The sequence below is a fragment of the Squalius cephalus genome (genome assembly GCF_949319135.1).
Source record: "Squalius cephalus genome assembly, chromosome: 24".
NCBI lineage: Eukaryota > Metazoa > Chordata > Actinopteri > Cypriniformes > Leuciscidae > Squalius > Squalius cephalus.
The window spans coordinates 27,661,835-27,684,902 of NC_137145.1; the positions used below are offsets into that span (position 1 = coordinate 27,661,835).

Sequence of the window (23,068 nt, forward strand, 5' to 3'; positions counted from 1 at the left end):
GCACTGAGATACATGATCCTACTACAGTCAGGTGGAAAATATGGAGGGCTGCCAGGTGCCTTTCATTCAGGTGTGCGATCTCTATATTTAACATGTTTGTTTTCCAGCTTACACAATTAAGTTATTGTCTCTCTACTTGAAACTGGTTAATCACACAGCTATTCTCTTAAAAACAACATTTAGAAATACAAATAACAAGAACGTTGATTTGAAGATTTGTGCATTGATTGATACAGAATCAGAAATATGTCGGTTCTGATGGCAAAGGTGGAATCATGCAAATATCATATTCATAGTACAGCGCGCTTCAGTGCCACGAAACTACAGATCATGATATAGACTAGCTGTGTCGAACATTATAAAAGCTTTTGAACAGACTTACACTACATAAACCTCAATAAATGTGGAGCACAAGAACGCATGTTTCACCTGAGCATTTATACAATGATGTGTATTTAACAATAGACCAGTATTATAGAGTATGAGGTAGACCAGAACAGAAGTAGACCAGTATTAAACCAGTATTTCTTGACTGTTGACCTGCAAACAGTGCTTTGGTTTTATTTGAATATGAGCATGATAGTGCTGCAGGTGTCTCAGTAAATAATGCAAATAAGTGGCCTTTTCTCTCTCAACCAATGGAAAACACACACATTAGCGAAAGCACAGGTACATTGGAAGCATTTCCTCAAACACACAACACACCAATGAAGAGGACAGGTGTATGGACGAAGAAAAAGAGCAAACAGGTGAGTGTAGTGTGGTGTGTGTGTGAGTGTGTGTTAGTGTTGTTGAGTTTTCTCACCTGTTCTTCTTGAGGTTTGTTGTTCATCCATTCAGGGAGAGTCCTGTCACCCATTACAGCTTCATTTCATTCCTCCATAACAAGAGAACACCACAAAGCTAGTTCGGCACATAATAACAGTAGCAATGCTAGTATGACTGTTTCCAAGTTTGACATAAAGTTACAGTGTGACAATAATAATATTGTGCGTATAACGTTACTTACAATGATCCACAAAGCACGCGCGTCTTGCTCACCGCGCTGCCTGCCTCTGCTTTTCATTCAGCACTTTATATTCCTCTAAAAGCTTTGAAAACACGCAGCCTGTCTGTTCGTTTTGAATATTGATTTATATTTACACGCAACATTTGCAGTTACTTCAGCCAAACTCTCCCGCGCTGTGTGTGTGTGTGTGTGTGTGTGTGTGTGTGTGTGTGTCGAGCAGCGCCACCTGTGGGACTGGAGGGAAATCACGCGTCACTGTCAGTCGTTATCAATGAAGTGACAACACTGTAAAAAGTGATCAGTTGATTTAAAAAATAAATAAATAAAAGGAATCCCGTTGCATTATAATTGTTACGTAAATAAACTTCATGTTTAATCGAAAAAAAATTATGTGGATTTAATGTGGAATAATGTGGAAATAGGTTTATTTACTTAATAACCTTAAAGGGATAGTTCACCCAAAAATGAAAATGCTGTCCTCATTTACTCACCCTCATGTTGTTCCAAACCTGTATGATTTCCTTTCTTCTGCTGAACACAAAAGGAGATATTTTAAAGAAGGTTGGTAATTAAACAGTTGCTGGTCCCCATTGACATCCATAGTATTTTTTTTTTCCTACTATGAAGTCATCAGTCGTTTGGTTACCAACTTTCTTCAAAATATCTTCTTTTGTGTTCAGCAGAAGAAAGGAAATCATACAGGTTTGGAACAACATGAGGGTGAGTAAATGAGGACAGCATTTTCATTTTTGGGTGAACTATCCCTTTAAGGCAACGGGTTTACAAAAAAAAAAATTAAGTAAGTGACCTGAACACTTTTTACAGTGAAGTAAAGCATCTGTGTGTGAAGTGAACACGGTCTTCATGGAACTAGCATGGTTCATTATACTGTAGTTGTTTAGTTACAATGCTTAACATTTAACATAATGACAAATTAATAGGGCATCATAATTCTCAATAAGAAGATACATTTGGAAATGCATAAGTGTCACAGTCTTAAACTCACTGAAAATCTCTGTTGTGTTTATGCGTTTTAAAAGCTTTAGTGCTCCTGACACATTGGCCTATAGGCTATCGAATATGTGAAAACTTAAACAGAGAATGCTGACTCAAATTCAATATAGGACACAAGTGAAAACTCTCTCTTTTAATCTGCATCATGTCATACTGTGTGAATATTTTATTTAAAATAATAGAATGATACAAATTTCATAAGGAAATTTTAAATAAAATATCATGAATGTTTCTGACTTACTTAGGCTTAAGCTAGTCCCAGACTAAAAGCATGTTGGAGCTGTCTGAACTGAAGTCTCTTGCACTGAGAAATCTTAAAATATGTCAGTGCCAAAATTCCAGGTTTACAAGGTAATAAGAGTTCAAGATGATGTGAAAGCTCTTCATTACAGTTATTCAGATATGACATGAACTCTCTCAAAATACTTTAATACAAAGATTGTGAATGTTTCTCATGTTTGAAGTAAAACAACTGAATAATGCACAGGGTTAAACCTGGGAACGGAGCGGGATCAGATATCGTTGGCTATTTGCATGGATATACACAGTCACAGCAGCATCAAAACAGCGTTGCTTCCGAGTCGCCTTTATTTAGTGCTGAGTGCAATGCATTACTAAGTAATTAATTACTGTAATTTAATTACTTTTTCCTTAAAAAGTAAAGTAAGGGATTACTCTTCGTTCTGTAATTGAATTACAGTCACATCTCATGTAATTGCATTAAATAGAACAATAGAGGATTTCACATTAAAATTTTACATCTAATGTTAAAATATATGTTTTTAATGTAACCTTCTGTCTTTAAAAACTTTGGTCAGTCTAAGAATTTTGTATTACTTGTTTGAAAGAATTAAAAGAGCAGTTTAATGTCCACCCTTGTATTGTTCAACTGGTCGAAGTCGAGGTGTGATTGTAAAGGTGTGTATAGTACATAATAAAGCGCTATATAAATGTACCATTTCATTATAGTGCAATGCTTTTTAGAGAGAGTAATTCTAATCTAATTACACTGTTGAAGTGTAACGGACTATATACAGATTGACTTCTTGTGATGTTATATCAGACAGACAGTTGTTCACATTTGACCTGCTGAACACATTTCTGGCCCAAGAGTACTTTATCTTGAACTTTCTACACATAGACTTCTCCTTCTGATGCTTCAGAGACCAGAAGTCCATATCTGACCTATTGAACTTATTTCTGGTCAAAGGGTCCTCAAAAGATTTTAAACAATATAAACTTATAGACTGCTTCTGATGTTAAATCAGCTATTAATTTGTTTACTTTTTGTAATGTCTAACACTGATTATATAGCGCTTTACCCAATACAGGGCTTACAATACGTAAGCCTAACATCGTAGAGACCGTTGGTGGCGATTGTTCTATGATCAACTGAGGCTTACAATGATTTTGGGAAACGCAGCCCAGATCGTTTCGCTTCACAGGGATAAACAGGAAAATAATGATCAATGATGCAAACAGAGCTCAGTTCTGCTGTAAAGAGCTCTAAAAAGACAATAGAGTCATTGCTCAGTTCAGTGTTGATTCAGTTCAGTTCAATAACTGTGTAAAGATCATCAATTATGAAATTAGTTTAATTCATCAATAAAGCAGCTCTGCAGAAAACAGTGATGTCATTGTAAGGCCCGTGAAATTGGTCCAATCTGCCGGTTCGCCAATACACGGGGAAGGTCTCACGTGTTCTGTCCTCACTCATGCAAAGTATTGGTTGGTTAAATTTGTAATATATTAATCATATATTTACTCGTTTATTTCATCTGACTCCATAAATGAAAGGTTTTAACAATATCTGTGCCTCACTAAAAGTGAGCGAATGTTTGACTATTCCGTTTAACTCTTCAATGAAAATAATGTCAAAGTCAGTTAGAATAATCAAATGTAACAATTTATTATGTCAGGTAAATGTATCATGCCAATTTCATAATCAATTCAAAGATAATCGATACAAAACATCAAATGCTCTGGAATAGAGAGAAGATGCAAACCCAACTTTAAGAAATACGTGAGGCTGAGAGATCTCACTCCCAGCCTCACGGGCCGATCTGAAGTACAGAAAAGGCCCCGAACTCTCTGCTGCATCTCATTAAATAGTCAGACCTCTTTCACATGGAAACATGTGCTAACAAAAGAAATTTGCATGCAGTGGTCGCACCTTCATGGGGGTGGGTGACCATTTGCTTGAGAGACCACCTTCCTTTGTAAGTCAGTTATCCATAAACTCTTAAAACCTTATTACCTTTTATTTTTTCTATCTGGATATGAGATATCTGTACCACTCAATTTGAGACATTTCAAATGACACCAAAAACATAACAGTCAATGATAAACATTCACATTAAACCATATTCTTGTGTGAGTTCTTAGTAGTTTGCGGAAGTGAGGTCGTATGGGGAGGTCAAATGGTAATTAGCCCTTTGTCTCAGACCAGGGCCTCAACCAGTATTTTCAGTCTTACATCATCGTCCAGCTCAGTTCACGGTGGCATGAACCCAAATCTCCATCAGTGGCAGAGTGGAGGAAAACCCTTGGGAGAACCCAGGCTCAGTCGGGGGACCAGATCTCCTCTGGCCAAATTAACAAACATGGTGTGATTATGATTCAGGCTGCATCACAAGTCAGGATTGTGGATTGGTTTCATTCAGAAAATGTCCTCCAGTTCCTTCAGCTTGAAGATCAAGTGCTGGCTAATGCTAATCGTACACTAAGACCTGGTTTCACAGACAGGGCTTAGATTAAGCCAGGATTAGGTCTTAGTTTTATGTGCATCTTGAGACAAAACATGTTTTATATATTTTAATAATATATGTCAATATGTTTATATATGTCAATGTTATCCCATTTTAGTCTGGAACTAAGCTTAAACCTTGTCTGTGAAACCAGGGGTAAGATTATAATTCATTAGTCAATCACATTAGTCATTTTTATACAACGTGATTTACAAATGAATAAAAACAAAAACAATTTAATTGAAAAATGTACTGATAACCAGGCCCAGCTCCAGCTTTGAGATGTTAGGTGGGCCAAGTGAAATTCCTGGTGGGCCCAGAGATTTTCCCCCTAACAACTTTATCTTCATCAACAAAAGAGACATGTCTTAATTATGAAATGATGGGATAACATGTCTAAATTATGACTGTCATACACTGTAAACAATAGTAACCTAAAAAATGGAAACATTTAAATTATCTAGTTTTATTAAAGTCAAAAATATTATTTAACACTACTGCATCAACCTAAATGCATTAATTTATACCATCAAAATTAATTTATATGGGTTAAATCAGGTATAGCTCATTAAACCTAGTATGCTCCTTTTTACAAGATGTAATATAAATCTCAGGTGACCCCATAATGTGTCAGTGAAGTTTCAGCTCAAAATACCCCACAGATCATTTTTGAGTGGAAGGAAAAACACGTTGTTTTTGTGCATGTATTTTTTAAAAGCAAATGAGCTGCTGCTTCCCGCACCCTTTCCAGAAGAGGGCGGAGCCTGTACAGCTCGTGCCTCGCATACTCTGCCAAAGACTAAAACATCTGTTTGGGTCTGATTATCATCTCTATCGCGGTCACGCTCACGTGACATTGCAGTTCTTCATCATCATGAAAGTTTATGATCTGCATGTGTTTTAAAATCATATCAGTCTAAACCTCTGATATATGGTTTTCTGAGTGCACACATCTGAATCACACGCACAGAGAGCTGGATGTCAGACGGAGCATTAAACTAAGCTCTCTTTCACGTCTTATTGCGCTTAAATGATCAAATACACACAAGAATATGTCAAAAACACACAAGGTTCACATAAACAGTCAGTTATGTCTGTGAACGTAAACAGCAAGTAAAGAAATCGCATGTGTATATTAGGTCTGTGTATTAAAGTAGCGTAATATACAGTACTTACTGCTACTTATGCTGTTAATACGAATCAAACAACAACAAAAAACAGAAAATCACTCACTGCTCTTGATTGAATAACTTTAGTAGTTTAATAAGAATACAACATTACGCGAATGCTGCTGTTAAATGCCCTGGAGAGGAGATAAACATGGCGGACTGTGTACAGATCACTGAGGGGCGGAGCTATGCTAATAAGGCAGAGTCCATCAGCAGTCGTGGGCTGGGTTTGTGCAATATGACATCACAAAAGCTAGAATCTGCAAAAGGTTTGTTCTGAGACACTGCTTATGATTTCTGGGGATTAAAAAAGAGGAGCTGGTGGAATTTACCATTATAGGGTGGTTGTGTACACACACTGCCAACACACATTTATATTCAAACACCATATAAAAGTGAATTTTGCATAATAGATCAAGGTAACAATTGGAGGATGCCAGCCACTTTTTACAATGTAATCCTATTTATTTCATAATTTTGATGCATATGCAGAATGCATATTTTTGACTTTTTATGTCATGTGATGTGATTTACAAAAGCATGATTTCTTGCATGTGACTGAAATGGGCCTACATCTGGTAGTATGGACTATTGATGTATTGCTGCATACTTTGCCGTGCACAGCACAGCGCGTGTCGTAGAGCGCAGAAGCGGTATGCGCGTTGAGCTGAGCTGCGCTCGGGAGCGCGTGCGCGCCCCTGTGTGTGGAAGAGGGAGGGGGAGCGAGTGAGTGGGTCATTGAGTTCATTCGCACTACAGCAGCGGCGCCCTCCATAGAGATCCGCTCTCTCTCTCTCTCTCTCTCTCTCTCACTCACTCCAGCTGGCAGGAATATGTGTCAGATGGATGGTGAGGCGAAAAACAAGAGCTTTTAAAATATGGTGCAAACGGTGCGTGCCTCTGCGCTTCGCTTGACCTCTCATCAGGACAAAGGCAGTCGATGAGCCGTTCGCGGAGCCGCCGTTTTCAGGTCAGTCGAGGAGACGCGCCGGAGCTCGAGCTGTAACCCCGCGCGCGGAGAGAGGAGGATGATGATGATGGAGAGCCGTGCATGAGTATGGCCGACAGTCAGCGGAGGGACGGAGGCAGAGGCAGGATGACTTCGGGATACTCTCCGCAGTACGCGAGCAGCAAAGCGTCGGACATACAGGAGCTCGCGTCCAAGCGCGTGGACATCCAGAAGAAGCGCTTCTACCTGGACGTGAAGCAGAGCGCGCGCGGCCGCTTCCTGAAGATCGCCGAGGTGTGGATCGGCCGAGGGAGACACGACAACATCCGCAAGAGCAAACTCACCCTGTCCATGGCCATGGCGCCCGCCCTGCGCTACTGCCTGGCGGACTTCATCGATTACTACGCGCACATCGGGCTCCGCGGGTGCCGGGCGGAGGAGCAGAGCAACGGACAGGCCCGCCGGAGAGCAGCAGCAGAACCAGCGGCGTCTCCCAGCGGCTCCGCGGCGTCAGAGGAGCAGACGCACCGGGTGCTGAAGAGCGAGTTTATCGAGCGCGACAACAGGAAGTATTACCTGGACCTGAAGGAGAACCAGCGCGGCCGGTTCCTGCGCATCCGGCAGACCGTCACCCGCGGGCACGGAGGCATGGGCTACTACGGGCAGGGCATCGAGCAGACCATCGTGCTGCCCGCGCAGGGGCTTATCGAGTTCCGCGACGCGCTCTCGCAGCTCATCGACGAGTACGGAGACGACGAGCCCGAGCGGGCGTGCGCGCGGAACCACGACGAGTCTCCCGAGCTGCCCGAGGCCGCGTCCTTCCGCGTCGACAACAAGCGCTTCTACTTCGACGTGGGCTCGAACCGGTTCGGCGTGTTTCTGAAGGTCAGCGAGGTCCGGCAGCCCTACAGGAACACCATCACCGTGCCGCTGAAGGCCTGGGCGCGCTTCGGGGAGAACTTCACCCGCTACGAGGAGGAGATGCGACACATCTTCAGCTGCCACAAGACAGAGAAGCGGACAGACACGGAGGAACCGGAGGATTGAGCACTGTACCGGACCTCTCGGGTGCCAGCTGTACCTCTGGAGGACCGGACCGGCCCGTCCGGACCCCTCCGTTCATGGCCATCACTGCAGCTGATGTGTGAATCTGGACAGGATCTGTGCAGAGAGGCTCTGCTGGGGTTTCAGTGTGTGTGTGTGTGTGTATGTGTGCATATGAGAGCATTAGGATCTGGTCTCTTTGCATCTGCTGGGGTTGCAGTGTGTGTGTGTGTGTGTGTGTGTGTGTGTGTATGTGTGTGTGTGTGTGTGTGCATATGAGAGCATTAGGATCTGGTCTTTTTGCATCTGCTGGAGTTGCAGTGTGTGTGTGTGTGTGTGTGAGTGTGTGTGTGTGTGTGTGTGTGTGTGTGTGTGCATTTGAGAGCATTAGGATCTGGTCTCTTTGCATCCTTCACAGGCTTTACGTGAATGAGGCTATTGTGCAATTTCTCCAAGCTGAGAATCAAATAATCATAAGCACTTGTCAGAGATACACACACGAGATCAAGTGCCGAGTATTTCATGGTCCAAAGTGAAGGCTTTTTTGTCTTTTGAAGCTTGAAGTCTGACTTCATTTCAATGATCAAAAGATCTGCTACACTTTGCCATTGCACAAACAATACTTTCCCCATTTGAAATCAGAAACCAAAAAGTGCATTTAATACTTAGTATATTTGGATGAATTATTTACACACTAGCCTAATGAAAAATGCCCAAGAGGTGCTTGAACTATAGAGCATTCGAAGTGTGTTGCTTTAGCATAAATGATGAACGAACACAAAGATTAGGTTTTTTGATTTAAAAGCTTTTAAACATGGCTTTAAATAGTGGATTTCAGCAAAATCCATCTCTCTGACTAGACGAATACAGATTCGCTCTTGATAGGTGTGCAATATATGATTTTCATCAGTCCCTGTCACTGGGATCAAACGAGAACTGTGCAAAAGCAAAGCGAGCATTATGGGTTTTAAAGAGCCGAATTTAATTTAGCTTGGTCTGGAGGGTTATTACGTGAGGTGTTGCATTATGGATTTGCACAGATCTAAAAAAGTTTAATGCATTTGACATGATGTCATTCTGCTCAAAACAATAGCTGTGTTTAAAACAACATATTATCAAACATATTTTCTACTGCATAACTAATAATTAGTCATTCCTTTTTTAAATGGCGTATGATAAAATGAACAAATTACAAGCAAACTGCCCCATCATTCCCAGTTGAATAGTGGGAAATGGTTTTGCAGATTTTGGCATAGGCTACAGTTTTAAAGACTACACTGAAATTGTGCGTACTATGCACAGTATGTGTTCTTCATACTGAATCTCTGTGGAATATAAAACAAGCAGTAGTGTGCTGTTATTAAAAACACAAAAAAGCGTATGTTAACTATAGTGGCCTTTACCAAACCTTTTTTTTTGTGGGCCGGTAGCATTTAGAGCCATGACGTCCGTGCATCTAGGCAGTTGTTTTCTGGATGAAGCACAACTAAAGGAATATTTGCATTGGTTTTAGGTCTGACGTGAGTTGGCTTCTGTTTATTTGTACTGTAATTACTGTCCAGCTGACAAGAAAAGCAATTCGTTTCGCCACTTCTATTGAGTTCTCAGCTATCAACAGCTGTTACCTGATACCTTTTTTCTCTGTTCGTACATGTGTGTGTGTGTGTGTGTGTGAGAGAGAGAGTATTTATCTTGTACCAGAATATGACTGAATTATGGGTACGCTCTATGGGTCAGTGTTAAGGCGCTGATCTACACATCTCTACACCTCCTACAGAAGCACTTTATTCAAACGGCACTTTGAGCTGCTTCACCTGCGTCACCACTGCAAGAGGACCTTCGTCTGTGCCCCGTGTGAAAGAGTGACACTCGTGCTCCCAAACCAACACCTCAGCCTTCCAGAAGTGCATTCATCTGTCTGCTCTCTGCACTTCTTGGTTTGTTTCGGTTGCGATGTGTCTTACTAGCGTATCACTGACACCAAGTTCTCAGTCTGTGATTGTATTGTTCTCATCGTCTGGTTGTTTTCCTATGACTGTCTGCACACAGATGTATTACAATAAGGGCTGCTATAGGAGGCAGTATCTGCTAGTGTGGGTCATAATGCCTATTCAGATTAACTGTACTTAAAGGGCAGGAATGATGAGGCAGTCCCCCCCCCCCCCCCCTTCCCTTCCCTTCCCAATGGCAGCGGCAGGTTGTTCTCTTTTACCTATGAAGCAGTGTAAAAGCTAATGCGATATGGATGAACCGTGTGCACTTTAAAAATCTGAGTACAGGTTTGTTCCCAACAAAGAAAACGAGTAAAGTATGCTTGTTATACGTGTATGTGCAATGCATGACCAGAAGAGAGCAGTGTTCGTATGATGTTTTTCTTGCTTTATGTATAGGTGGTATACAAATATTGCTTGTGTACACAATTTATCACCCTGATAAAACAGCTGATTTCATTTTTAAAAAAAAGCAATTATTGTGAAGACTATTTTCCTTTAGTGTTGGAGGAAACAGCTATGTCAATTTATAAGGCCATCTCAAAATGCTATTGTATTGCAGCTATATCCGAGTTACTCTAAACACTTGAAATCATGAAATTGGACTGTTATGCATTACATGTGCTGAAGTCACGTTTTCAACCCATAGGCCTTAAAATCATTACGGTGCGGTTGTAATGATTGACTTTAGGGTTACAAATTGTTGCTCCAACGTAGTTTGCCTTCATCTCTAAAACGTAACATTTTGTATGCATGATGTAAGAAAACAAAAGAACCGGGGAAAGAGTATTTCGAATTATCTCGCAAATACAATGAACAATAACACAAAAAGTCAAATATTTTAGTTCTGGAAATATGGAGCAGAAATGCATAAACTTCTGTATTTGTTCTTGGTAGTTATGTGGGTGATGTGACGTCCAAAAAAAGAAAACAGAGTGGTTGTTCACAAGCTTTTTTCAGTTGTTCCTTTTTTTTTTCTTCTTTTTTGTGTTGATCATCTGCAGTTGGAATTAAGACGTGTTAGTGTTTGGTAAATGATTTTAAAAGATGGCAAAAAAAAAATTTGTAAAAGATATTTTGGTGTACCGTAATGTAGTGTGTCCTCCTGTAGAGCCTTCGAATATTATACGACTCAAAAACAAGAAAGAAATGGTTCTGTCTGGTAGCACTTTCTTTAATGTGAGTACTATATTAGTTTCTGTCTAACATGTATGGTACAGTATGAATATTCCTGATTTGCCTTGTAATGTTTTTAAAAGGGTGAAATATGTAGGATTATACATATCTGGAGAAATATGAAGTTTAAAATAGACATATGTGCATGCCAACAGTAGGGTCCTAACAAACTTACAGTATATATACAGTATAGACAGTATATATATGAAAAAATGGTGCTATAGAGAACAAATAAAGGTGCTGAACTGGACCCTAGCTGCATGCATGTTGAATGACAATGGAAACAGTAGAGCAAACCCGAGGCCAGACGCCGGCCTAAATCTCACGATGCCCGTTCTCGACGCAAGCAGTTTTGCGTAACTGTAAGTCATGCATTCTTCCGAGCGCTCGTGATCCTGAGTCCCAGCCGTGTGTTGGTGGCCGTTGTTTTCCCGTTACGGTTGACATAGGAAAGGTGTGTTTTCCCCTGTTGAATGCAACCAGGGAGCAGCCCATCTAGCCCAGTCTGATACTCAGACGTTACGGTGAATAACAGCGCTTATAAACATGCGGGTGAATCAAGGTGTCTCCTGGGGGATATCCTCACCAAAGTACATGCTGAAATGTGTGATGCTTATTTACAGTTACCTAATATTTGTGTGTAAAAGTTCCACAGACAATCTAATAAAGTACAACTTTTTTATGTTTAAAATGTGTCTTTTGATCAGATATCATTGGCTAACAGGAATATATTTGATTGACTGTTGTAAGAATATGCTGGCAAAACGGGGGCGTTTTTATGGTTTTCCCCACTTCATAACTTATTTTCTGTATAGTTGTTTGCACACTAATATTTTGGTATATAAACACAAACGTTTTTTTTTCTTTTAATTAGTGTCTCTGAAGAGTCACGAGGACAAATGTGTACAAACAGTGCAGGATACAGTCCTGTAGTTTTAAGTGCTGTATTTGGCGAGTGAATCTTAACACTCGTGTCAGGACGAAATATCCCTCTGACTCAGGCTCATTTGAGCCATGGTCACCGATAGCTGCCCGATCCTGACCTCTCCCAGCAAGCAATTTTGCGTTTAAAAGACGTCTAATAGCCGTCCAAACACAGCCCAGACGTCTAGGCTAAAACAAGGAAAGATTTGGGCTGTCAGTGAAAATTTAATTGACGTCTAAACCATGAGCCCAAGAATAGACTAGTCATCAATGCATGTCAAAGACATGAAACCAAACACCTTGTAATCACTGTTGACTTTGCTAATATGATGGCATATCATACATCTTGCTAGTTATTTTGGCAAAAACGACCAAATTCAAGGTTATTTTGGCTAGAAGTGTGTTACTCATAGCCAGACTATATCGGGTCTATAGTTAACAGAGAGCTTGTGAAATGACGGCTGTTGCTTGCTGGGTCTCTGGCCTTTTCTTTCAGAAATACTGGTTATTTAATCAAGTAACTGTTTTTAATCTGTTTTTCAGAGCTGCATTCATAGGATGTGTAAGTATTTTAAGAACTTTGTCAGAGATTCGAATCATTCTCAAGAACCCACAAAAAAAAGGAAGCACAGAAACCGGCAAGTGAGATGATGGGCGTAAACGCTGTAAATAGAGACTTCTCTTTCTGAGAACGATGGTCAGTTGGTGAGCACCCTCAACTAAAAACATTTCCTCTCTTGCATAAACAATCCAAAGTGCATCTGAGAAATGCACATACTGTATGTTGGAAATGTAAGTACTTAAAAAAGAGAGAGAGAGAGAGAGAGAGATGAAACAACCATTTTGTTCAGATTCAAGTGTCATCTTGAATCTTAACACGTTGTAAAAGCAAGGCTTTTACATGAATATGCTGGCTAGTCTCTTTCTGTTTTCTGTGTGGCGACCCTTGACCCATATATCAAGAGAAGTTTCTCAAATAGTATAATACTAAAACTCAACAGTATTCTCAAAGCAAAATGAACCAGACGTTGTGATCTCTTGTGTGTGTGTGTGTGTGTGTGATATTTTCTGGAGGCTCACTGGTGGTTGGACTAAAGAAGAACCCGTGGTGTTAGTGCTAACAGTACTAGGTAATTTCCTGTGCTTTGCTGCTCAGCGTTTGAGGTCAAGCGATTTCCTTTTTGGTATGTCTCACTTGATGTTCCTCAAACTGAAGTGACAAACTTCGCACAGTTCCCAGCTAAGACATCTTCGATCATGTCATGCATGTTTAACTGCCATTTTACATGATGGTAAGTACCTAAAACTTTGATCTTACAAAGCAAAACGATGATATCTTTCATCAGAGTATTGATACATATCAGCATGTTTTCTCGGTTATGGTGTAGACGTGAGTTTAGGCATTAAACATTTCATATATATTCATATCTGTGTTTTCACATACACTGTCATGTGAAAATAACCAACATGTAGTTTTAAATCTACTGATAATACAGCTTTAGCAAAATCAGCCTGCTCTAGAAACCATGTGATTGTCATTGCATAACTGCAACGTTCCCTAAACCGTTATATCAGTTCTGACCACGTCTAAAAGCTGCTTTTACATGTAAAAGCTAAAATACCTGTGTCAATGTTTGCATTTCATTGATGTGTTTTACCGGCATGTTGTGTGTTGAGTTTTGCTTTGGCAGTGTTATTCATTTCCAAGATGCATTTCTTTTTCTCAGTCAAGACTTCTGCGACCCCTCATTGTCCTAAAATAGCATCTTCTTAGTCTGTTTAAAGGGTCATTGTTGAAATAAAACCTCAATGGCGTTTTATGGTTGTATAGTCACATGGTAAAGAGAGCAAACAGAGAGCTGACCAGGTTTAACAGCATGTAGAGTAATCAAAGTTCACGTTAGTGAGCAGTGCACTGCAGCATACAGTACATATAATCTGGACAACAGGGAAGCTCTCGCGGCCATGGCATTTGGTGAGATTTAGTTTTAACTCTAAACATTATTCTACATAAAGGCTGTTCTCTGTATGGTAACGCTGGTCTTCAGATCTGTAAATGAGTAAATGATTACAGGGTGCTGATAAGTGTGCTTTTGTGCTAGTGGGCAACAGGTTAAGGAACATGCAATTAAAAGCACAATTGCTATACGATTGCACCAATGATCCTGAATCCGTATGCATTTGGTTATCTATATAAACACCCGAGACACCAACTGTGTGTGTGAAAAAACGAATCGGCTGTTAAGGTTTCCGAGTTTTAACTGTTTGAGTGACAGCTTGTTATAGTGGGAATATCGCTGGGCAAAGAGTCATCAGACTCCTTTTGACCATCAGATTAAGTAAGGTATATTGTCTTTTTCAGGGTGAGTATCAGCTGTGAACGAGTATGGAGAGACGACAGCGTGAGGAGACGGTAGAGGGCTCCAGATCACAGCACTCAGCAACAACCCTGAAGAACTTCACCATTCCCAGGAAGAAACGCTCCTCTGGAGAAGGTTTTACTAGGTTTTCACAAAACCCATATCTGTGATGGCATGCAAACTGTGTCAGCAAGCAATAGCCGTCATTTCACCGTCTTGGTTAACTATAGACCCGATATAGTCTGGCTATGAGTAACCCACTTCTAGCCAAAATAACCTTGAATTTATTATAGTCACATGTCGTTTTTGCCAAAATAACTGGCGAGATGTACGATATTCCATCATGTTAGCAAAGTAAACAGTGATTACAAGGTGTTTGGTTACAAGGTTCATTTCTTCACTCATTTAATTTCTTTGTTATCTAATTGATGACTAGTCTATTCGTGGTCTATGGTTTAGATGTCTATTAAATTTTCACTGACAGCCCAAATCTTTCCTTGTTTTAGCCTAGACGTCTGGGGTGTGCTTAGACGGCTATTAGACGTCTTTTAAAGGCAAAATTGCTTGCTGGCCATGATAGTACTGTCACAATCCAGAGTTAATGTTGAGTTCATCTGCTGTTTTTAATAAGTGGTGTTTGACTTCTCTTGGGTCAGTCCTTCTGGAGCGTTGTTCAGAGGAGAGCCGTGATTACAGTCTCATTCAGACAAAACTGAGAGACTCCAACCTGGACTCGAGGAAGGACCGAGCAAACGCATGGATCTGGAGAGATGTTTGTTTAGTGCACAATGAAGAGCTCTTTAAAAAGTTCTCTGAAAAAAGGTAATTACATAAAACTGCATCATGCAATAACATCTTCAGTGATTCTGCTGTTACCTACTGTAGCTGTGCGATTCATAAAGTGAATGTTGCTGATCTCGTCGGCTGACTGCAGGGCAGAGATGCGTGCCAAAGGAAGACACGGGAGAGAAATGGAGGAAAGTTTCTGTTTTTTAGCTGCATCGGATCAAATGGCGGCCCAGATTTATCAGCATGGCCTGCGGGTTGGAAACACAGTCCAGCATGCCTTGGGAAAGCCATCACATGGTGTTTATCTGTTTAAGCATGTCGACGTGGCATTAAAGTCAACTACCAGCACATTAAGTGCAAAGAAATTGTTAATTTTCAAGGTTAGTTGAATGTTTCTTGTACCCTCTATACATTTTGGAATGACACTTACTTGTGGAAGGACATTTGTGAGCATTTTTTGTGCTTGGGGCTTCAGGTTTTTTATGGAAGGGTGAAAAAAATTGCTCCAAGCTTGGACTGGAACAAAACTCAGGATCCCACAGTGAGCTTTGACTGTCACATGTGTAAAGATGCAGCGTCCCATCGAGACACTCTTCACCAGCAAGTACTCGGTTCTGCTGTGAGTTGATTAATCTCAGAATAGCAAACAATCTAATCAAATGAACCTAAAGATCAGCAGGAGTCTTAATCAAACATTGTTTTTCTAGGTTTTTCTATTTGACTATAATGAAAAGCAGGAGCTCAGTGAAAGACCCAGGCAGTGTTTGCCGTATGCCGTAGTTTCATTCGTTCCTGCCAGCAGTGCCATTCTGACTGTACCTGTAAACCTACAACTCTCTCCTTCAGCGCTACCTGTCGGCCAAGTGCATGGTGAGATAACACAAACCTCTTTATTAACACATCAAATACATGCATCATCATTATCATGTCAAGCTTAGTTGTATAGCACTTTTCATAATACATGATTTCAAAACGGCTTTGTAGAAATGTGTCTCATAATTATGCTTCTATTTATTTAATCAACAACATGTGTGTTTATTCTACCACTGGAAATGCAATAGATCGTTTCAAAGCCTGTACTGTGGCAGAGAGAAGACGAAAAGGAAACACAGCCACCATTACATTCAAACATTTTGGCACGCCGGGCTGCTTTGAGACGGATTATACACCTCAAAATCCAGCTCCATTTCAAAAGACGGATATGCAAAACACTCAGTCACTCAAGCCGAAGCAGAGCCGGACTCGTGCCAGCGAGGACAGCAGTTCAGCGCCAGTGACGGGTCACACTGCTCTCTCCCAAAGCTCGCTGGGAAAGAAAGCATTCACACGTGGAAGACGTGACAGTAAATGGGACAAAATGCCTCAAAGTCCACTGGACCAAATTTCCACCATAGTGTATTCTTCACGCTTGGTCAGGGATCCGCGTCTGTCTAGACAAGAAGCAAACCGACAGACCAACTGCTCAGAGGCCGAGGCAGCGTGGGATCATATAAACGGCCAACGAGCCTGTCAAACCCAAGAGGACAATTATGGATTTGCTGGAAATAAGTGTGATTCAAAAGAGCCATCAAACATTGACCAGATGGAAGTTCAAAGAGAAAATGGTTGTTCCTTAAAATCCTCAATGAATGATCAATGTGTGCCCATCCCAGCATTGCCCTCAATGAAGTTATTCAAAATGAAATTCCAGAAATATGCTGCATACTTAAGAATGAATGAGGAAGAGAGACATCAAAAAATCTGGTCACAAGAAAACATGTCACCAGAACAAAAGCAAGAACTAGCTGACCGTATTCATTTCTATGAGGTTTATTACGAGAAGTATAAAAAGGGCATACTCTTTCAAAAAATCAGTGAGACAAAGGAGACCTCCAGTCTGTCTCAAAGTGAGCCCAAAGAAAATCATGTTTTACAGACAAAACACACAGACGAACAGAATCAGTCCGAACAAGCACAACCACATGATGCTGCAAGTTTGTCAGATTACAATGATTTTGTTAACGGGGATAAATGGAGCACAACACACATTCATGAGACCAAATATCCAGATCATCCAGTACCCAGCACAGAAATAAAGGGACAGGATCGCATGCTACCAGAGACTCATCAGGAGGATCCCAATGGATGTCTGATTCAGTCTCCAGATAAACTTTCAGAGCAATCCTTGGTGCTGGGGTCACTGAGTCTCAATGAAAACGCTGCTAGACAACGTGTTCAGTTTGACCTCAAGCACCCGAGTCCCACTAATGAAGCTACGCTTAATCACAGCAATGAGTGTGAGCTTTCCAGAAGTGCAGGAGAGGACGAGCAGGACAATGGATCTGCTCCCGGGGATAACTTGGATGAAAGGCTTAGCACTAAATCATCCGTTGTGTATACAAACAACATCATGGAAATTGCAAGCTGTGTCGAAGTCTCTAGCTGCGGGGCATCAGACAACTGTAATCTCAGTCCTGCCATGGCAGTAAAGCAAAAGCGGGATGGGAAAAGTTGCAGCAGTGTTCAAGAGATGGATTCTTTTAGACAGGAAAAATGCTGCAAACTCTCAGAAATATCTCCAGAGCTTGATATGGAAACAGTGCAGCTGGAAACTCTGTACAAAAGACTTCAACTTGATCAGCTATTGCCAAGCAAAAATCCAAAACATGTTTTCTCCTCAAGGGCTTACCTTACACCCAGAGTTATGGGCAGACCCGCAGACATCATTTCCACGGCAAAAAATGTAAGCAAAGATCAAAGCAAAGCTGAAACAAACCTAGACACAAGATGCTCGAGAAATCTCCATCTCTTAGTTAATCTAAAGGCCAACGAAACGTCTGTGTCTGCCCATAAAAGAGAAATGCTTTCTCTCTCTGAACGATTTTCAAAAATCAAAGGCCTTCAAAAGAAGTTGAGTGGAAGAAACAACAAAGTGATTCAAACCCCAGGGACCCAAATGTGCAGCGGTGAAGGACACAAAGAAACGGAAACCTGTAATGCCGAACTAATACAGCTACTAGCTCAGAGGTTCAGTAAAAGCAAGAGCTTGAGCAGACCAGGAATCAAGAAGGCATGTCTCAGAAAACAGCACACTGTTTTATCACTAGCTCACTCTCTAAAGAGAAGCAAATATCTCAAGAGGACACATTTTTGGAAAGCAAAGAAGAATCTTTGCAGAAGAATTGTGTCAGCTAAGAGTGCCAAAGAAACAGTAAACAGCAAGGCAACGTCAGACTCTTCAAACAGTCTGTCACAGTCATCTGAAAAAGATCAAGACTTGGACTCTAATTTAAGAGTAACATCCCACACATCTGATGCTGATGATGACAGACAGTGGTTGAGCTCTCAGGAAGCTAATGTTTTTAAAAGTATAACCCAAGATCAGTGTTGTCCAACCATGTCTGTTATCAGCAAAGATCTGACACCATCCATAGGTTTCAACACTATTCCTGAGGCCAAAGAGGAAGCAATAAATCCTACAGAACCACGTTCAGAAGATCTCTGTGAAAGCAATTCAGACCACACTGGGAAGGAGTCAAAAGATTTAACTTCACACCTAATCTCAGTAATGGTGGATGAAAGAGAACCAGTTAGGACAACTAAAAACATCTCAAGTCAAAACAAAATATCCTTAATGAAAATCACGAGCAAAGATTATGGGAGTATCACAGAGCGCAAGGAGGAGAAAGTCACATCAGAGACTCGATTGGATCCATTAAGCAATGAGGATTTCACAATGAAAATATCAGTAGATGACAATGTAGATGCTTCTGAGAGCTTGAGTATTTGTGATTATGAGCCATTAAAAGCCAGCAGTGATATGACTGCAAGCAACACAAACAACAGTCATACAACTGAACAGACAAACATGACTCAAGGAGCCAAAGTGATTGATACTATCGATAATACAGCTGAGACAGACACTATCAAATGTGAGCAAAATGCTAGTTCTCGAAATGTACAAGCAAGAGAAGACATGCCAGCAAATATCCCAAATATGAATCAATCAAGTCTTGAAATATCTACCAACACATCTAATGGCAGCAGTGTTTTGAATACTGATACAGACACAACATCAGATTCAAAGCAGTGTGGTCTAGAGACTTTGAAATGTGCATCAAATAATGTTGTAGATCTTACTGTTGATGATCCAGTGTTGATTGGCCAATGTGAGATTTCGAACACCAATTCGCTTGGTTCAAACAAATCACCAAGTACTCATATAATCAAAGACAAATGTGATTTATCAAGGCCAGAGCCAAACAAAAAAGATGATGCAAACTCACCAGAAACCCATCTTATTTCTAAACTAAGAGATTATTTGACCAAATTTGAGTCCACTGTCAAGAAACAAGATGCAGTAAATGAAGATCTGAAGGAAAGATCAGTGGTGTGGATAACACTTGACAGCACGGCACATAAACAGCAGTTGTTTGAACAAGGCCAGTACTGTATGGTGAATCTTCCCTGCCTGAAGCCTCCCGGCTGCGACGCTGTTACGCAAGACTGTCCCAGTGAATGCAATGAAATCCCTGTTCAAACCAGGAGGGCTCCTCGAGGGGAACATGCTCAAATTGGAGCTGATGTTTGCCTGCTAGTGCCTGTTGAGTCTAAGAGAGGCAGACGATCTTCTCAAACCAAACGCACTAGAAGATCAAGAAGGAGCTCAGTTATTAGTGTCAGTCCTGACAGTACCAGTGCATTAGACACCGTCAAAGATAATACGAGTCCTCTGGTCCAAGTGAACAACCTGAACACTGGTTCCCCAGAAATCTCCATCAATAACACCCCCAATGCCCAGTTCCAGATGCAAAGAGCAACAACTGGCCGAAAAAATCCCTCAGAGAATTTGGATAGTTTATGTGAACGAAAGAGTCAAGAGAATCAGTCTTTGAACACGATAGAAATCATTGACGATGGCGATGTAAGCAGTACATTCGCTGAAAATGAATACAGCATCAGTGACATTTCAAACACTCTTAAACTGGCTGACGAGACAACCTCGTTAACCGAACTTGGATCTTTGCAGTCTAAATGCAAAAACATGTTGCAGCATTTCATCTCAAGTTTTGAACGAGATCAGAAAGTGCCATTCAACCAGTCTTTCGTTTCAAGATGCCTCATCTTAGAGCAATATTTGGACCATCCACCTGCACAAGTAGACCTGAAGTATGAAGCAGTGAACTCTTACTTGGAGTTGCAGATGATGATGGAAGCTTGGCAGTTTGTAGAGAACAAAATTAACTTCATGCGAGGTAAACCTACATTTAGGAGTTTGCTTTGGTACGATCCCTCTCTTTATGGAGAACTCTACAAGGGGGAGGTTGGCTTTCAGCAGCAGTCGTCGTTGTTCGCTTCTTTCCAAAATATCCTGGCACAAGAGGGCTACAGCAAACTGCAGGAATACTACAGTGCCGTGTCCTTGTTGCACCGGCAGCTCCATGCGGCGCCTGATGCCTCTTACTACATGTATCTGAAGAGCAAGCGTGAGCTCCTCGAGGCTGAGGCCGCTCTCAGGAATCCCCACGATATTAAAAGCTTCTTTTTATCGGTACCCATTGCATCGATGATCAATTTTGGAGACAATTTGGAAAGGCTGGAAAAGGTCCATAAAGTCATAATGACTTTTGTGGAAACACCATCAGATCAGTTGCCTGGGACATTTAATGTGGGGAAAGCAGAGCATCTATCCATTGCATGCAGATATCTCCAAGAAAAAGCCATTTTCTTGAAATCATGCAAGGAAGTGATTAGCAAAATATCATGGTTTGGGATTGAACACCTTCTTTATGACGCCTCTAAAGTTCTTGTGTGGCAAGACATGGGTCATGGTGCACCAAGTGAGGTTCTCAAGACATATAAGAATTCAAACCCGCAGATTATTTTCGGGGTGACGGAGTCAGGTGTTGCTCTCGTGAACAAAGTGGAACAGCCTCCTCCGTCCATGGATGGTGCAGAGAGGAGACATAAGAGTGATCCTGCACGGAAACGCAAAGGTTTACAGTTATGGATGTCCTCTCAACCCAGTGATGCACAGGTAAGATTTCGCTCAAATATAAAGACAACATGAAATCAAAACGTTAGGCTTGTAGTGTGGATGATTCAAGGCTCATGTTATTCCAAAGAAAAATAATTGTTTGGGTTGGTTGTCTTTAATTAAAATGTAATAACTAATAATGTCAGAAATGACTTTCCCCTTTCCTCATATAATGCATTATTTTAGCAAACTCTTACTTGATCTGGCTCCCGACATAAGCCAGATCAAGGCTCCATTTTTATCCATTCAGTTCCCAGTGAATAAAGTCCTTTTCTCTCGTTGAATATCTTTTTTTCACATAGAAATACATTGCGATATGAGTTGCAAATGGCAGTTTACTTTGACTTTACACTCTTGAAAGTAAAAGTTCTGTATTGGCATTTGTGGTTCCATTAAGAACCTTTGAAATTCATGGAACCTTTTCATTGCACAAAAGGTTCTTAAGTGGAAAAATGTTATTTTTTATGTTAGATTATTCACACTAAGAAAATGAATCACTGAAATCACTGAAACCAAAAATGGTTCTTCTATGGCATCAATGCAAAAACCCACCTTTTGGAGCCTTTATTTTTAAGAGTGTAAGGATGTTGCTTTTTGGATGATAGAGATGTTAAATTGAATTCTATTTGAAAGAAAAACATTGTGTATCTTTCTAAATGCTTTAATTTTTTTGAATAATCTAGAGTATAAATGTTGACAAAGAGGTGGCTGACAACATGGCCAAAAGGAGGTAGGAGACATTTTTAATTTTTAATATAAAGATCAAATGTTTATTTTTAATGCATATTGCATTGGCTTTTTAACAAATGTGTGGCTGATAAATGTTTCCAACGTCCTCAGGGCAACTCATCCACCCGTCACACAATGTAACATGCATAATAAAGGTGTGAACCCCCATTTCCAAACAACTCCTGCAACCCACGTTGGGATCCCGAGGCCTTACTACCCTCTTCCTCACAGAGTGGACCCGGGCCATTGGGGAAAGGTTGGAAGCACGGCTGCGGACTGGACTATGTCTGCACCTTCCACGTCTCATGCACACTCAGACATAAATCCTCATCTTCTGGCTAAAAGACGAGTGACTTTATCACACTCTGATGAGAGGAGATCTTTAGCAGACGTACAAAGAGCGCAATGGCCTTTAGTCTCGGCTCCCCCAGCAACTTTACGAGGAGATTCTCGTGTCACACATCCAGCATTTAATAGTGTTAAATATCGACAAAATAACACTGCAGCACATCGTCCTGTGCTCACACAAGAACAAGTGAACCGGTTCAGTTTAGCCATGACGCAACCTTATAATGTAGCCAACTGTCCTCTGAATGTCAATGTGGTTCCTCCTCCTGCTCCTCACTCTTTGACACATGTGCCTGTGCCCAGCAGGATTACAGCCATCCATTACCCATACTTCCTTCTAAACGGACAAACATACACCACAGGCTCCACTGCAGCCGTTCACCCTGAGACTAGATATTATCCCAACACCATGGGCTGATGAACTACAAGATACCAGAGAATCACATGCATATGCATTTTTGTTGTATTTACAATTTTATTTACAGGGAAATTACATGAAAAAGAACTGGTTTTACATCTTACAACTAAAAATCCTATTGATGCATACATGCACTTGGTACTTTTAAGCAAATGTACTTTAATGTGACTTTATATAATAGAACATACATGTTCAGGTAAAACCATCCTTGTCGGCTACTGTATATAACAGTGTTTTGTACAAAGAGTTCAGTTACTTTATTTATTGCAATTAAAAAAAAAAAAAAAAAAAAAATTCTACAACAATATAACGTAAATAAAGAAATGATTTGATAATTCTACACACTTCGTGGCCAAACTGTTCTGCAATATTCTGGCCAGTTAGC

General features: G+C 40.8%; 3 protein-coding genes across 11 annotated transcripts in view; 2 read left to right on the forward strand and 1 right to left on the reverse strand.

The window, feature by feature from the left end:
- wrn (WRN RecQ like helicase) overlaps positions 1-1,216 on the reverse strand; it is a 38,042-nt gene extending 36,826 nt beyond the window's left edge. For 7 of the 8 annotated variants that reach the window (XM_079862224.1, XM_079862222.1, XM_079862225.1 and 4 more), the window contains exons 1-2: positions 1,010-1,216; positions 806-877 (exon numbers count right to left, since the gene is read on the reverse strand). In XM_079862224.1, the coding sequence (XP_079718350.1) occupies positions 806-859 (54 nt within the window). In that variant the 5' untranslated portion in view covers positions 860-877; positions 1,010-1,216. The remainder of the gene's footprint in view (positions 1-805; positions 878-1,009) is intronic. The other variant, XM_079862219.1, reaches the window with a different exon arrangement.
- On the forward strand, positions 698-23,022 carry tex15 (testis expressed 15, meiosis and synapsis associated). 2 transcript variants are annotated; one of them, XM_079862217.1, is made up of 9 exons: positions 698-749; positions 14,386-14,518; positions 15,040-15,205; positions 15,318-15,552; positions 15,648-15,791; positions 15,880-16,042; positions 16,234-21,188; positions 21,872-21,918; positions 22,029-23,022. In XM_079862217.1, the coding sequence occupies exons 2-9, from the start codon at positions 14,410-14,412 to the stop codon at positions 22,681-22,683; spliced, it is 6,474 nt and encodes a 2,157-aa protein (XP_079718343.1). In that variant the 5' UTR covers positions 698-749; positions 14,386-14,409; the 3' UTR covers positions 22,684-23,022. The 2 variants fall into 2 exon arrangements, with proteins under 2 accessions (XP_079718343.1, XP_079718342.1); XM_079862216.1 differs by lacking the exon at positions 698-749 and adding an exon at positions 13,212-13,315.
- purg (purine-rich element binding protein G) lies at positions 6,017-8,055 on the forward strand. Its single transcript, XM_079862267.1, has one exon. It carries the CDS (start codon positions 6,991-6,993, stop codon positions 7,933-7,935), a length of 945 nt encoding a protein of 314 aa, XP_079718393.1. The 5' UTR covers positions 6,017-6,990; the 3' UTR covers positions 7,936-8,055.
- Positions 23,023-23,068: the final 46 nt, after the last annotated feature.

Excerpts from the sequence above, each read along its gene's own strand:
- purg (XM_079862267.1), top strand. The coding sequence starts at position 6,991 with ATGAGTATGGCCGACAGTCAGCGGAGGGACGGAGGCAGAGGCAGGATG.
- tex15 (XM_079862217.1), top strand. The coding sequence starts at position 14,410 with ATGGAGAGACGACAGCGTGAGGAGACGGTAGAGGGCTCCAGATCACAG. Across the intron at positions 15,553-15,647 it reads AGAAATTGTTAATTTTCAAG|GTTTTTTATGGAAGGGTGAA; the intron begins GTTAGTTGAATG and ends TTGGGGCTTCAG. Across the intron at positions 16,043-16,233 it reads ACCTGTCGGCCAAGTGCATG|ATCGTTTCAAAGCCTGTACT; the intron begins GTGAGATAACAC and ends GAAATGCAATAG.